The following is a 15,021-nucleotide window of genomic DNA, read 5'->3' on the forward strand; positions in this document are numbered from 1 at the left end:
TATGTAGAGCAAGCACTTACATATTGTCTGTCCTGAATTGTAATGTATGATCATATGATATAGTATTGGGAACACCTATTTAAACCAGAAGGATAGCTATCTGAAACCAAAATGAAAGCCTAATCATAACATCAGGACAAGAATCTGATTGGGAGCAGCCAACGTGGATTTACTAATGGCAATTCATTCCTGACCAAAATGATTGCTTGTCTGTGGACAAGGGATGGGCACTGTTGCACACCCTGACTTTAGGAAGGCTTCTGATGCAGTCTCCCATAGTTTTGCTATCACCAAACTGATGACCTATGAAGTGGATAAGCAGATGATAAAACAGGTGAAAAATTGGCTTAACTGATAGAGAGAGTTGTGATTGGCATTCATGAGACTACTTCTGGAGTACCATGTCCAGCTGTGAGATCCCCAGTCCAAGAAAGATATTGACATAATGGAGCAAGCCCTGTGCAGGGCTGCCAAGATGGTCAGGGGACCAGAGCACTGAGAGAACTGGGTCTGCTCAGCCTGGAGGAAGGAAGGCTGAGGAGAGACTTTGCTGAGGTCTAGAACTACAACTAATCAGAGGATACAGAGAAGGTGGAGGCACCCTCTTCTTGGAGGTGTATGGCAATATTATAAGATGTAACAGACACAAGTTGGAACATGGGAAATTCCAATTAGATATAAGCATAAACTTTTCACCCTGATGATGCTCAAATACTGGAACCAGTTGCCCAGAACAATTGTGGCATTTCCATCCTTAGAGGTGTTCAAGACTTAATTGGACAAGTCCCTGAGCGACCTGATCCAATTAGACCTGCGTTGAGGAAGGGGTTGGACCACATTATGTCCAAAGGTTCCTGTCCACCTTCATTATTCTGATTCTGTGATCAAATTATGCAGAAATGCCTGAGCTAATGCTGAGCTCACTAATTCCAGGACAGGAAGCAGTGTAACAGCATTGCTATTATACTGCTCTGCTCAGGCTTCTTGAGACTTGGAGCTGATTAGCTTAGGTGCTGCTCCACATCCAAGTGACTATACTGTTTGGGGATCCAAGCTAGTTTCACTGATTGCAGACACAGCAGCATGATCAGAGCTGACTTAGGAATCACTGCATGGCACTGCATGGTGTGATGCAGACATGTCCAGAATTATAATTTCAGCTCTACAGCAGGATGAGTGTGGTCAGACAGATTCACCATCTTAGAATGCCAGTGACATACTGGAGTATAAAACCTTCATTTTGACCTTTATCTTACTGAGGAGAAATGACTTCAGGCTGCAACATTTGGTGTCATAGTTTTCAAATTAAAAATGAGAATCAGTTAATTAAAGTTTTGAAAGCATTCTGAGATCCTTACATAAGAAGTGTAAAACAAATGCTAGGTTTTGTTATTCCAGATGTATAACAAAAATCAGAAGTAGAGGGCCTTTTCTGTGGCCTTATTTGTGTTTTTCTCCCCATAATTATAAAGGGATGCTTTAACTGTCTATACATTTCTAAAAATGTATGTATGCCCTAGATAATCAATTTGGTATTTGAAATAACTTGTTCCTTAACCACTTTTTTAGCTACTACTCAATGATACAGATGGAATTTTTAACTTTACTGGAATTAAAGGACTGCTTGGGCCTCCAGTGAGTATATGCTGCTTTATTAAATCTTCAGATTTGCTTTATCTTCAGTGTCTCCTTTTAAGTATCAGCTAGACCTGAGTTTCCTATGCTTTAGAATTGTGTTCCTGCTAATTTCAGCACTAAGCTCTGTGGAAGTACTTCAGGGCAGAACTGAATTCTGTGTGAATGAATTGCTTTTACACTTTTGTATGAAAGAAAGGAATTGGCTTAGCTCTGACTCTGAACTATATGCTCAGAATGACAGAAATGTGGAACTGATGCAAAAATAGGGACCAAGATTTGCATAGCATTTCTTCCATTTTTTTCCTATTCTTGTTTTTCAAGTCATAAAATGTTGGGATAAAGTATTTTGCTCAGTTCTGCTTGAGACTGCAACTAGGAATGCTAGGCTCCTGTGTATGAGTTTAGTCTCACAACAATTACAGCTGTGGATGAAAAGCTGGAAATTTCATGAGAGAACAACAGATGTGAAATTTCAGGTTCTATTTTGCAGCTAGGAGTATAGCTGCAAAATAATTCAGTCAAATATTTGAAATTCTGAATGCTTCTTGGTAATGATTTCAAATTCCTAGGACTGGATCCAAAGAGAAATCTACCTTTTCCAGGCTGTGGAGTCTATTCAAACTTGCTTGAAAGTCTACAATATATTGCACTTTGCAAAATTTTAATCGCCGCAAACGAAGCATCTTACTTCACAGCTAGTTTCATTTGTGGACTGTTGTTTGTGTATTTTAGTTTTTCTGTTTTCTTGTTTGTGAGCACGGTTCTCTCCCTCACATTCAATCCCTGGTGCAACAAGGAAGACCAGAATGTGTGTACCTGATAACAGAATTTCACTCTACATAGCCATAGTTTGAAAAAAAACACGTATCTTATTAATACAACTGTCCCAAAACAAATATTTACTAAATCTGTCAGTGAACTGGGAAGAAGGGCATTAGCTCCAATAACAGCTTTTAACCTTTATTTGTTAGCCTAACATGCCTCTTTTCCACTTGTCACATGGTAGGACGACATCATATTATTGTGGCTGCATCCAGCTGTGCTTATGGTAAAACAGCTTTCATGGAAGAGTATTTTGATGTGTTTCCTAAAGACCTGATTCTCCTAATCCCTGGACATAATAGGATACCAGGATAGGATGGGCCCTCTTGTGTGAGCTCTGTTACTGCAGGTAGTTGCCGTTCAAGCCTTAGGTGACAGGTTCTCAAAATAACATCGATGAGTGGGCTCATGAGCCCAGCAGAAATCCATTGGTTTGTAGTAGTTGTTAGAGTTACAGTCCCAACAGAAAGAAGTAGGTCCTGTAGCTCGAAGCGCAGTTGCAATTGGAAAGGTCTTTGAACGTCGGTCTCTGAGCTCACCCTAGGCAGGAAAGAGGTGCAGTCTCGTAGTGGCTTGGGTAATACGCATCCAGGTGATCTGAACTAGAACTAAAGTGTCTCTCTGCAGATATCACAGTGGAGCAATCTGAAATATGCCCAGTGCAAATCCAAATCCATGTTTCTATTCACAGCCTATTACACACTCTATTTTCTATCCACAGACAACCAGGAGCAAAATGGCAAAGGTGGGAGGGCTACTGTGATCTCTGTGCTGGAATCTGGAAAAGATTCAAAGGAGGCTGAATTATGGTTGCATGCCTTTCATATGTGGAAAATGTCACCTTTCTTCAGCCTTTCCTGGATCTCTGTCCTTTCAGTTTTGGAAAGTAAATGCTAATGTCCCAGAAAAATTTAGAAGCATAGGGTGTGGTGGAGTGTTCGCAACTTTACCACTGGCTGAATGAAGTTCTTAATCCAGTTTCAGATCAGCTAATATTCACAAATTATGCAATACATGGAAAATGCATACTCTGTCTTGCAAGTCTGTAATATGTGTTTGTAAGCAGGTGGGTTTTTTGCATTTTGCAGGGGCCAGATGGCAAGCCAGGTCTACCAGGATTTCCTGTAAGTATTATGTTCCTTGGATTTAAATAAGTGTTTTTTGATATAGTTTAATATTTTTAAAATTTATATTGTAGAGAATTTACACAAAGTCTAATAAATTTTCATATGGGAGACTGTAGGTCTTTATGGAATCAACAGCTATGGTAGGAATTAACTCTGCCGGAAATGAAGTATGCTGTGATACGCACATCTTGTATTTCTGCTTATCTCAGAATCAGTTCTGTAGTTTAAATCTAAATGTAATTGACACTGATGAAAAATTACAACCTAAGGAAAAGACCTATGCCATTTAGGACAAACAAATGGAACAAATGGACTTCTAAAAGTTATCTTCATTCGTATATGTAATTGTATTATTCTTTAGGCTGTTTTTGTCACCACTACAGAGTACAGTAAAGCCCTACGAGGTGTACCCTTTTTATTTTATTCTTTAGGAAGCTTTTATTATTTTTTGTAATAACATACCAGTGCCACCATGGAAGCACTGCACAGCCATAGTATCAAAAGGTGCCTTATACTATGCTACTTACCTATTGTGCTCAGACTGCCACACTGTATAAACATTATCTGGCTTGTGACTTCATATAGTATTGTTTATGCTATTATATTTATATTCTATATAATGTGATAGAATTATTTTCCCTTGTTATGATTGTTTTACAGTTCAGATGCGTGCATATGGTCTCAGGATCCTTTGTCTATTGCCTGAGAATAACTAAGGAGAAAACTGGGAAAGCTGACAAATGATGTTGACAAAATGCTGGCAAATTGCCCAAAATTCTACAGAAGATTGTTTACTAAGTCCTGGGTATTGTGGACTGCACAGGAAGCCAAAGAAAGGGGTGGAAAACTCCTTAGAAATACTTCTCATATGAAAAAGAGCTGATAACTTTTAGAAAGTGATATAATGACTTCTTAGTCTCTCTGTCATTTACATAATTTCTACAGACATGAAAATACCATTCTTGTTCTTACCTCAGGTCTTTTCTTTATCTCTTCACTAATGCAGAAATCATGTAGACTTGAATTTAGTTCTTGGTGGGTAAAAAAAATGCTTCTGAATGCACTTATAATGGAAGATTGTAAAACAAAATGTGATCTGAGCGGAATGCTTTCACCACAGAACAGATACAGAAATTATCTCATTTTCAAATATATAATCTCTATTTCAGATAAAAATTTTTTTTTAAAGTACTGTTAAAAATAGAGCTTCAGGAATTCTGTTGAAAATCAGTCTGGCTGAATGATCGTGGAGGGAGAGAGAATAGAGTAGGGAGGAAATAGAGAATTTTAGGCTGAATTTCCACTCTTATTAATGTTTGCATATTTCTCTTTGTGAATGTGTGCATCAGCTACACTGTGATAAACATCAGGGGTTTTTTGTTTTGTTCTTTTTAACAGATTCTCCCTGTATGATATTTGTTTTAGGGAATACTTTGATTCAGACAGTAATTTAGTCTTGTAAGAGTTCTTAGATTGCAATCAGAGTGATTCAACAAGTTTTCCAGTTATTTAAAATTACATTTAGTAAAATGGCCTAGCTCCATATTCTTAGCAGATCTCACCATGGATTTATATACTTGTTTTTGCTTAGGGCCCTCGGGGACCGAAGGGTGATACGGGTTTGCCTGGATCACAAGGACCCAAAGGCCAACAGGTAAGGGAAAAGTACATGCTGCAAAATGTGTTAGATGAAAAATACTTACTGGCATTAAAAGTTTAATGCATCTAATCTTACTAGGGATTGGGATGTTAACAAGTTCATGTGAAAAATTTACTAAGTGGAAACTGAAAGAGTGCTAAACAAAATACCTTGATATAATAATACTGAGAACTAACGTTCCTGCCCTAGTGTTGAAATTCTGCAGTGCAGTATGCACTTATCAGAATAAGTTTGCATAAACATTAAACATGAGGTGACCTCTTCTTGCAAGTTGATTGTGCTGACACCCTGGGATCCTAACTGAAAGGCCAAATAAAAAAAGATTAATCTTTTCCTCCTCCTTTGGCACAGAGGGCTTTTCCTACAGAATGAAGACTGCAGTTTTCCATTCCCAAAGAAAGCATAAGACTTGGGGAGCTCTCTCCTTAGGCTCCTTTCTCTTATTTCTGCACAACAGCGTTTATTTTGTAGCACTTCTGAGAGGTGACTAAGGACTAAGTCTGCTATTTTGTAAATATTGTAGCTGTTCTGTTTTTCTTCCCCTTCTCATCCACCTGCAGGAAGCAGGGGAGAGGAACACTTAAGTTATTACAATCTTGGGGATAACAAAAAGAAAAATAAAAACATTTTATGCTTATTCTTTGCACATAGCTGACCTCACTTTCTCACAAGTAATAGGAAGGCTTGGAAATGGTTAATTATGGTTTGAAATGGGATTGTAGATTAACAGCGTCTTCATTGCTCAGAAGGAAACATCTCAGGCCAAAAATACCAGTCCCCTTTTGTCATAAGATTCCTGTTCTTTTACGGAGTGCATAAAATGATCAAGCTCAACCTTAAAACCAGTTGGGTGGTTTTTGGTTTGTGTTGTGGGATTTTTTTGTTTGGGTTTTTTTTTTTTTTGGCTTCTGCTGTCCACACTGGAAGGAACTCAAAACTTTGAAGCCATTATATTTTGTACCCACCAATGTCATAGTGACATTTCTGAGTCTGTTTCTGAGGTGTGAACACCAGGTTATGCTCAAGAGTGATGAAGTTGGGAACCACAATGAAGCTGCACAGACACCTAGGAGCATTTTTAAGGATCATGAGATGCTTCTGTTGCAACCTCAGGTCCATAAAATCTCACAGAAGATAAAGTCAGTGAAGCCAAGACTTAGGGAGACTCCAGAGTATCCAAAGTATCCTCAGGGAGACTCCAAAGACTCCAAAGATTTAAGAACCTGCAAGAGGAACTGAGTTATAGCACTTCCTGCTCAGTGGAAGTGCCATAACCTGGACTGTCATTTTAATCAGCAATGCAATTGTTTGTTAGTTTCAAGCCAGATTTCTTCCATTAGAGATCTTAGGAAAGCTATTGTACCAAGCTGCCTGAGCTAGGAGGAGGAAAGTTACAGCTGAAAGATCCAGGGTGGGAACCATGCGTTGGCACGGGGGAATGATAATTCATGGTTGTGGTGCCGTTATTCAATGGAATTACTCCTTGAAGAAGTGGAATGCAGAGGGTCATTTTTTTAAAAAAATAAGTACTTATTCATGTCAGAGAGATTTACAGGAGCGGGATGTTTTTAGTGTACTTTATTATGTTTTAAGAAAGATCAGCCCTTTTCTCACCCAGAATCAAGCTTCACCCTATTCACATTGATATCACTTTATGTTTTATATCACAGCATGATTAATCTGTCATGCTTCAAACAGCAGTAATGCTGCTTTGACTTCTGATTCATTGAGAACTGCTTTGTAAACACTATAAAATTACTTTGATTGCAGGGTGAAAAGGGAGAACCAGGTGCCATCATTGCTGCTGATGGATCTTTAACTGAATTACTAGGAAGAAAAGGGGAGAAGGTGAGCTAATACTGTGTTGTGTTCCTCCAGAATGTTTGGTGGCCTTGTTACCAGCCACCTCTGCTAGATGCTGCAGGAGTTCTCCTTGTCATTGCTCTATGTGTCTGTCCTCAACAGGGTGAAGCTGGAGTGTTGGGACCAGTGGGACCAATGGTAAGACATTTCCAAAGATGAGTGCATTCTTTTTTTTATTTTGCTTTGGTTTTACAGGTAATAGTAAGTGTAAAGGTGGTTTGTTTTAGCTTTTCATTCCTTCTGAGTAGGGATGATAAGGAGTATTCATGCTTCAGGATGATCAGTGTCCTTCAGAAAAGAATGTGGTTGTTACATATGTGGTGCTGTAAACTACTGACTTGATTCAGAATTTAAATTCTGGTAGCACAAATGTATCCATTACTATCTAAACAGACAGTGAAATATCATCGGAGCTAGAAATTTACATAACTTATGACTCTGAGTGAACTAGGTTTGTTTAGCCCTGAAGATAAAAGGCTGAGAGGAGCTCTAATTGCTCCCTGCCGCTGCCTGAAAGGGAATTGCAGAACAGACAAAGTCAGGTCCTTCTCAGAGGTGCACAGGAAAAAGACAAGTGCCAATGATCGCAAGTTCCAGCAAGGGAAATTCCGATTAGATATAAAGAAAAAAATTCACAGTAAAAGTGGTTAAACACAGAAATAGGTGCTCAGAAAGATGGTGGATTGTGGAACAAGGTGCTGAGCGGCATGACCTAACCTGGAAGTTTGTCTTGCTTTGAGCAAGAGGTTGTACTAGATGATCTCTAAAGGTCCCTTCCAATCTAAATTATTCTCTATTTCTATGATTTGCATTAAAACAACTGATTACATCAGGCTCAATTTCTGTCAGTGCCAATAATTTGCAACTGCCTTGGATTCTGAGGAAGCTGCAAATCAGGCAGTAGAGTCAGACCATTTACCAAAATCAGGATTTAGAGGCCTTCTTTCAGGTACTTGGCCTGAAATTTTTAACTGGACACAGAATGTTGTATGAAAGCACAAGAAATTAGTTATAAAATAAAAACAGTTGCCCAGACTCAGTTGTGTTAGAGCAGGAATTAATTTCTTCTTGTCTAGTATTCCAAAGATCAAGGATATCGAGTGTTTCTTTGCTTCTGCTTTTGATGTAGCCTGGTCTCTGTTGTGCCTAAGTGAATGTTAGTAGGTGTTGTCATTTCTGCGCACCAAGGTGTGTAGGAGATTTTACCATTAGTTTCTGTGGTCTTTTAAAGGGGCTAACTGGGTGTGCTGAGTAACTGCTTTCTTAATTACCGTGTATCAGTATACCTTGAGGGGGCTACCCTAACTCACCAGAAGGGGACTTCCTTTTCTCCTCCTTGTATGACTGCAAGATGAGTCTATCCTTTCACCTCGACATAAAATCATAGAATAATTTAGAATGGAAGTTAACTTCAGAGATCATGTCCACACCACTGCCCAAAGCAGTTCTATTTAGCTCAGGGACTTGCCCAGTCAAGTCTTCAACATCTCTTAGGATAGAGATTCCACAGCTTCTCTGGGCAGCGCATTCCAGTATTTGACAACCTTCTGGGTAAAAAAAAGTTTTTTCCTTATATTTATTTGGAATTTCTCATGTTCTATCTTGTGTTCGTTGCCTCTCATCCTGTTGCTGTGCACCATCCAGGACATGTCCTTTTCCTATCAGCCCGAAACTCTGTGTTTACACCTCCTTTTGTACTGCCATGAGATGCTTCATACAGTTCAGCATGCAGACAAGGCCATTCAGAGGAAGTTCTTGCCAGCACTGGTGCGAGTGATTACACTGCAGGAGAATTTGGCAGACAGAACCTGTCTCAAGACTTTGCTCAGCCAGTTCCTCTTCTTAGTGCAGAACTCTAGTTTGATCATCGCTGCTAATGGGGATGATTCATTTTGGTGTTGTCCCATAGAAAAAATCCCTTTGTAGTCAGTGGGAGTCCTGTGCAGCAAAAATATACAGACCTCAGAGTGCTGGGCCAGAGTCTCTGTGGCATGACTTCTCAAAGTTTTCATTACGATGGTTCTGTTCCACTTTGCACAAAGTAAAACTCTGGCCCAGGAACAGCTTTGAGGTAGCTGGCAACTCTGATCGTTCCTCTGTGCTGTTAGGGCACAATGAACTCATACACAGGTCTCCAGAATTTAAAAAAAAATTCCTTACTCATTGCTCCCCTCCATTTCGAGACTTCAGCTGGACAGAAGAGAGGATCACAGGAGCTTGGAGCCCAAGGAGCTACAGAGAAGTAGTGGTTTGGCAGATGAGAGCTAGGGATAGTCAGGAGGTTAGTACTGTTATTAGAAAAAGCAGAAGAGACAGACTGAATCCAACCTCCTGCCACAGGGGAAACGAGAATCTTCTACCTGCTCGATTATGCTGTTCACTGTCAGGGAAGCAGAACGCTGCACATTACTGAATAGGAGCCCTTAGTAAGAACCACAGTGTCAGTCTGCCCAAATTGACTCTCTGCTGTTGTAAATGAAATTTCCTTTTCTGGTGAGCAGTCTCCTGTGGCCTCCTCACTTCCTTCTTTTACTTCTAGCTGTGACTGCTGGCTTCTGTCTCAGGGAGTTGCTAACATCTGTCAGGAGTGGGCTGGTACTTTGACAGCAGAAATAGTAAAGGTGGCTCCAGCATGGTCAACTCTCACGTTGTTGATGTTTATTTAAAGTCCCAGTTAAAGCATGAGATCCAGACACTTCTCTTTATTTAAACTAATGAAGAAGTCTGTTTCTAATCATCTTCATTGCTCAGTGAAGCTCAGATTTGCATATTCTTTAAAAGCTCAAATACCGGAAAGTGAAATAGCAAAATACCCCACAACATTTTGGATTTCTTTTTTTTCAATCCCCATTATTGGATATGGTAGCACGGAAAGGTGAGTTGAATCATTTTGAAAGCTTGGGGGCACAATATTGAATTTCACATCTGCCAGAGTCCACCAGCAATCTATTGCCTGCTTTAGACACAGGCATTAGCTTTGATCATATGGGCAGAAATTACCTTCAAACAGGAAATGAAATAGAAATTTAATAAAGGTCCTACCATCTTCAAAGAGTTTCAGCTGCCATTAGTGAGCTTTAAACTCTGATTACAATGGTGATCTTATGAATCAATATGTTCACGTTAACTATTTCTTAATTTCATCTGTAATCCAGTCTTCAGTCTTGGCATGATAAAAATTACAACAATTAATCCATGAATTTCAGCTTGATGCTGAGATAAATCATCTCATCATCATCAGATAAATTTTCCATGAATGCACATCACTTTTCAATGAAATGATATTACATAAAGGCAAGGACAAACACTTGCCAGTTTCAAAAAAAAAAGGTGTTGTTAATTGAAAAGTCTATCAATATGGCAATAGTTTAATTCATAAAATGGATTGGTAAGAGACTGGTATTTGAATCCAGATGGTATTCCCATGTCAATATTCTGCTGATCAGATGAGATGCAAAACTCTGAGTATGCAAATCATCCAAGTATAAACATCAGGCTATTTCTTGCAACCTTTCTAGCTCTTCACTTGCTCGTGCTCCCTCTATGCCTTGAACTGAGAGATAATATGGCAACAGAACTGTACTATAAATAAGGAGACTCAGTTCTGGCACAGGCTTGCTTCCTTCTTAGTTTCCGCTTTCCTTAATAATCAAGAGCAAATGAGTGGCAAGATGGGGATTTCCTCTTGGTTTTGGTTGTTTGCTAGTTATCCTTTGAAGTAGCAGTCACAATGCCAACAAATGTTTGTTACCGTTAAAGTGATGTGCTGAAATTGTCGTAAGCAGTGCAATAGCCAATGTCTTTCTTCCATCAGCATAGGTCTTTGTTAACCACCATATTGTGGGTAGCAATAGAAAGTCTGTTACAATAATCACACTGAAAGTACTGTGATTTCTCGGGATTAAACACATCAGTTGTCACCTATAAGTGGTATCTGCATGAGATCTATAGACAGAGATTATTTAACCAATAATGCAAGAAGGGGTATCTTAGCATTTCACCAGACTGAAAAAAAGGAAATGAAACCAGAAAGGTTGATACATATGTGAAGAGATTGTCTAGACCCTTGTGGTTTTGTTGAGTTTCAGGAAGCTGACAGCAGATGAAAGTTTGTGGTATCCTCAGGTTTACTGCTTTTTGTTGATCACTTGCTGGCTGCCTAGAAGTTGCATGTTTGCAAATGCCCAATCATAGATCATCCATAGTCCTGGACCACTTTTCCCGGGCAGCCTGCTTGCCCTTTCTTTTTGCAGTCACTTGTATCAATTCATGAGGCCTTATGGGTCAGTCACTCTTGTATAAAGAAGGATCTGTTCTGTTTCAACTATCAGCCCCATAAATCTACGTACCCAGGCTGGCAAGAGGCATGTAGAAGCCTGGCACTATATGAATTCTCAGGCTGATCCACAGACATTTCCTCATAGGGTCTGATTCAAAAATAATTAGAAAAACAAAGCAAACAAAAAGGAAATGCACAAAGCGTACACCACTAACTGCCACTTTTCTACTGACTGATACATCTAGTTTTCCTTCGATACATGGTGATTCAGTTTTGACTTGCACACCCTACAAATAGCTGAGAATTCAGACTTCATTTCAGATAACCAGTCTTTTCCAAGCCAGAGCTGACTGTTACATGCAGGCCTCAGCTTCTGAGATCACTCAGCAGACAATCATAGACTGATTTTTATCACAAATATAAAACTATGCCTCTTATTCTAAATAATCAAATATATGTCAAAGGTAACGTTCCATATATTCTCCATAATCACATTTTCTTTTTTGTCCAGGGACCAATAGGACCTACTGGACCTAAAGGAGAACTTGGTTTCCCAGGACGGCCAGTATGTATTATGCTCTCAAGTGGAATAAAAATAGAAGAGCTTGCTTCTGACACATACTACACTATTTCTATTTATTTCAGGGCCGCCCAGGACTGAATGGACTGAGAGGTGTGAAAGGTGATCGAGGCGAAGCGTTTAATGTAAGTTCTTTTCTATTGCAATTAGTTGAAAAAAAATCCTGTTAAAATCTTAAGTCAAATCTGATTTATGTGAATTCCTTTAAAATGATGACAGGATTGAAAACCTGAAATGATCTAGAAATAATTATATGTTTCTGCTACTTTTCCTATCTGGTAACAATCATTGAAAAGTCAACTTCTGAGTCCATCTGGACAGTTCTTGCAGATACACATAGTTGTATCAGCTCCCAAGTGTAACAGTTGTATGTGTGATTCACTGTTGGCATAGCTGGATCAAATAGCAAATGATCTGGGATTGCCAATTCTTTCCATACATCAAAGACTTCCTGATCCAGGCCATCAATATGACTGCTCATGGTGTGAAGGTACTCCCATAGGCTCTTAGCTGTCTAGCACAGGTACAAACAGCACTTGAGCATATCACAGTGAAGTGGCATCTACTCTACTAACAAGGAGATACTTGCTAATACCTACTACCTGCTTTAGTTGCCATGTAAACGTATCCAGAATAATGACCACTGCATAGATGATAGCATATCCATGCCCACCTACAACCTGTTATTACGGAATTACAAGTGATGAACCAAAGTCCTGGTGCTGCAACTCTGTTCTTATGAAGAGACTTCACACAAGTGGTCTCATGGCAAACAGGAAGACTGGACTACACAACAGTAAACACTGCTGAGCATAAGCAGTAAGTTTCACAATAGCAGAGTAATTTGTGTGGCTGTTTTGATGTCATGGGGCAATCTGTGCTAGAAAAATTGGTACCCATACCACAACAGCAGCTAATCATCTGCATCAGAGATATGCTAAAAAAAAAAAAAAAAAAAAAAAAAAAAAAAAGGCAAGGGTATTTTACTGTGTTAGCATAGAAATCATAAACTAGGGAACAGCTAGGCATCAGAAGAGGTGATCTAGTCAATCTCACTGTATTTCAGTAGAGCACTTTTTGTAAATGAATTCTGTTGTACGAGTCCTCTGGTTCTACTTTGTTTAAAAGAAAAAAAAATATACATGACAGAAAAACTGCAAAACACAAGTATATTGTCTATCTGGACATAAATACAAGTGAGATGATGATACTGCTTTGTCCGACTAACAGGGAGACTGAGAATTGGTAAGTATCTAGGTATCTTCACAGAAAGAAAAGACCAGGTGCTAAAGGTTGCTTACACCTCTAGAGAAAGGTGTAAATAGAAATTTAGTTGCTGGAAGGTGAAACCAGACAAATTAGACAAATTCTAATTGGAAGAAAATGATAGAAAAGATGACTAGCCACCAGCAGAAAATATTAAAGTAGATTTTCCATTCCTCCATATATTCAAACAGTGTCAAGGTTCATTTTCTAGATTGTCTGCCTTAACCAAACAAAAACTGTTAAAGCAAGTATAACTAGATGAAGTACATCAGGCTGGGAGATTAACGCAAACAAGCAAACAAAACAGGATACATGTTCTAATAGTCCTTCCTGGAGTGCTCAGGGGAGATAAAATCTAATGGATCTCTAATTACTGATGAGATGACATGTATCACCTCACAGGAGCTTGCATTGATGTGGAGTGAAAGATGGACCTGGCGTGGTGCCAGATTTTTAAATGACACAGTAAAGAGTTGGCATATTTTTTTGTAAAGGGCAGTCACGCCTCCAGTCTAGCAGGGTTCCTTGAAGGTGCTAATTAGCATGTAGTTATCTGACTGGCACTTGAAAGTATATGAATCTCGGCAGTCTTGAGAATCCAAGACCAGTCTCGGATACCTAATTTTCCTTGGATGAGAGATCCACTGCCTTTAATTTAGTTTCAATTTTTACTGTTTTGGGGTTTCCGGTTTGGGGTGTGTTTTTTTTTTCCCCTGGAAACAACAATCTTAGACCGTTTTGTTCTCCACAGAGTGCTTTAGGTTAAATATCAAAATTCACCTGACGGGTTGGTCCCTGTAACTGAATGCTCAGTCTCCCCTCAAGCCATTTAACACAAAACTTCTTGGTTAAATGGGGCCCTCTGAGCCCCTTGGCCTTCCTTCTGTAGTCTCAGTTGTATTGCATATGAAAAGATCTGTCTAATATCTTCCTCCTTTCACTTTCTCTTACCAGGGCCTTCTGGGCTTGCCTGGACCCCCAGGGCCCCCTGGACCTCCAGGACGTATAGTTTATATCAAAGGAGTAAGTACAACTGGGGATCAGTTGCTGGTCTATCTCTGTAGCAGAAATGTGCTGCTCTAGAAACAGTTTGCAAAGGGAAACATCAAAACTTGTTTCAGGCAACACAGTTTACAGTGGGTGACCTTGCTTGTGTGCATAGGAAAAAATCTCTTAACCAGAGCCACTGTGATGTAAGAGTTTTGCCGCCCCACACACAGAGTGGGACCTGCTGACAGACCTGTGAGAGCTCAGCAAGCTGGGCTCTCTGCTTGGGAGGTGCTGATTTTTGTTTCCAGGCTTTTCCCCGTCATGTCTATTAGATCTACTTGGTGTGTTATCTGCTGTATTACACCTACGTTCATTAAAATAATTTCCCTTCCTGTTTTCAATAGACAGTTTTCCCAGTCTCTCCCAGACCTCATTGCAAAATGCCAGTAAGTCACACACAGAATCTGCTCTTAGCAAAATGCATGGCCATGACAGTACATAACCGAAGTAGCTATATATGTAACCACGGTAGCTTTGCAGCTTTTCTCCCCCTGCCTTCTGCTTTGCACCAGAGATGTGTTTTACCTAGTCTTCAAGATAACAGATTTTCAAGTGTTTAGATACCCAAAATTAGCCATATATAAAATATATAACAGAACTAGAAACACTAGAACCTTTTGCTTAAAGCACTTTGATTACTTGGTTGTCCTAACACTTTCAATGCCTTTCAAAGCCCGTTTTTCCATAGTTTAAGAGTTGCTTTGGGGAGCTGAATGTTTATATACACATGTACACA

General features: G+C 39.4%; 1 protein-coding gene across 1 annotated transcript in view; it reads left to right on the top strand.

Moving 5' to 3' along the window:
• Window positions 1–15,021, top strand: part of LOC103907664 (collagen alpha-1(XV) chain) — a 165,339-nt gene that overhangs the window by 122,508 nt on the left and 27,810 nt on the right. The window contains exons 23-31 of the mRNA XM_019474796.1: window positions 1,570–1,635; window positions 3,549–3,584; window positions 5,179–5,241; window positions 7,018–7,095; window positions 7,213–7,248; window positions 11,901–11,954; window positions 12,035–12,094; window positions 14,190–14,258; window positions 14,630–14,671. Coding sequence (XP_019330341.1) covers window positions 1,570–1,635; window positions 3,549–3,584; window positions 5,179–5,241; window positions 7,018–7,095; window positions 7,213–7,248; window positions 11,901–11,954; window positions 12,035–12,094; window positions 14,190–14,258; window positions 14,630–14,671 — 504 coding nt within the window. The remainder of the gene's footprint in view (window positions 1–1,569; window positions 1,636–3,548; window positions 3,585–5,178; window positions 5,242–7,017; window positions 7,096–7,212; window positions 7,249–11,900; window positions 11,955–12,034; window positions 12,095–14,189; window positions 14,259–14,629; window positions 14,672–15,021) is intronic.

This window comes from Aptenodytes forsteri, unplaced genomic scaffold (assembly GCF_000699145.1).
Source record: "Aptenodytes forsteri isolate BGI_AS27 unplaced genomic scaffold, ASM69914v1 Scaffold250, whole genome shotgun sequence".
Classification (NCBI taxonomy): domain Eukaryota; kingdom Metazoa; phylum Chordata; class Aves; order Sphenisciformes; family Spheniscidae; genus Aptenodytes; species Aptenodytes forsteri.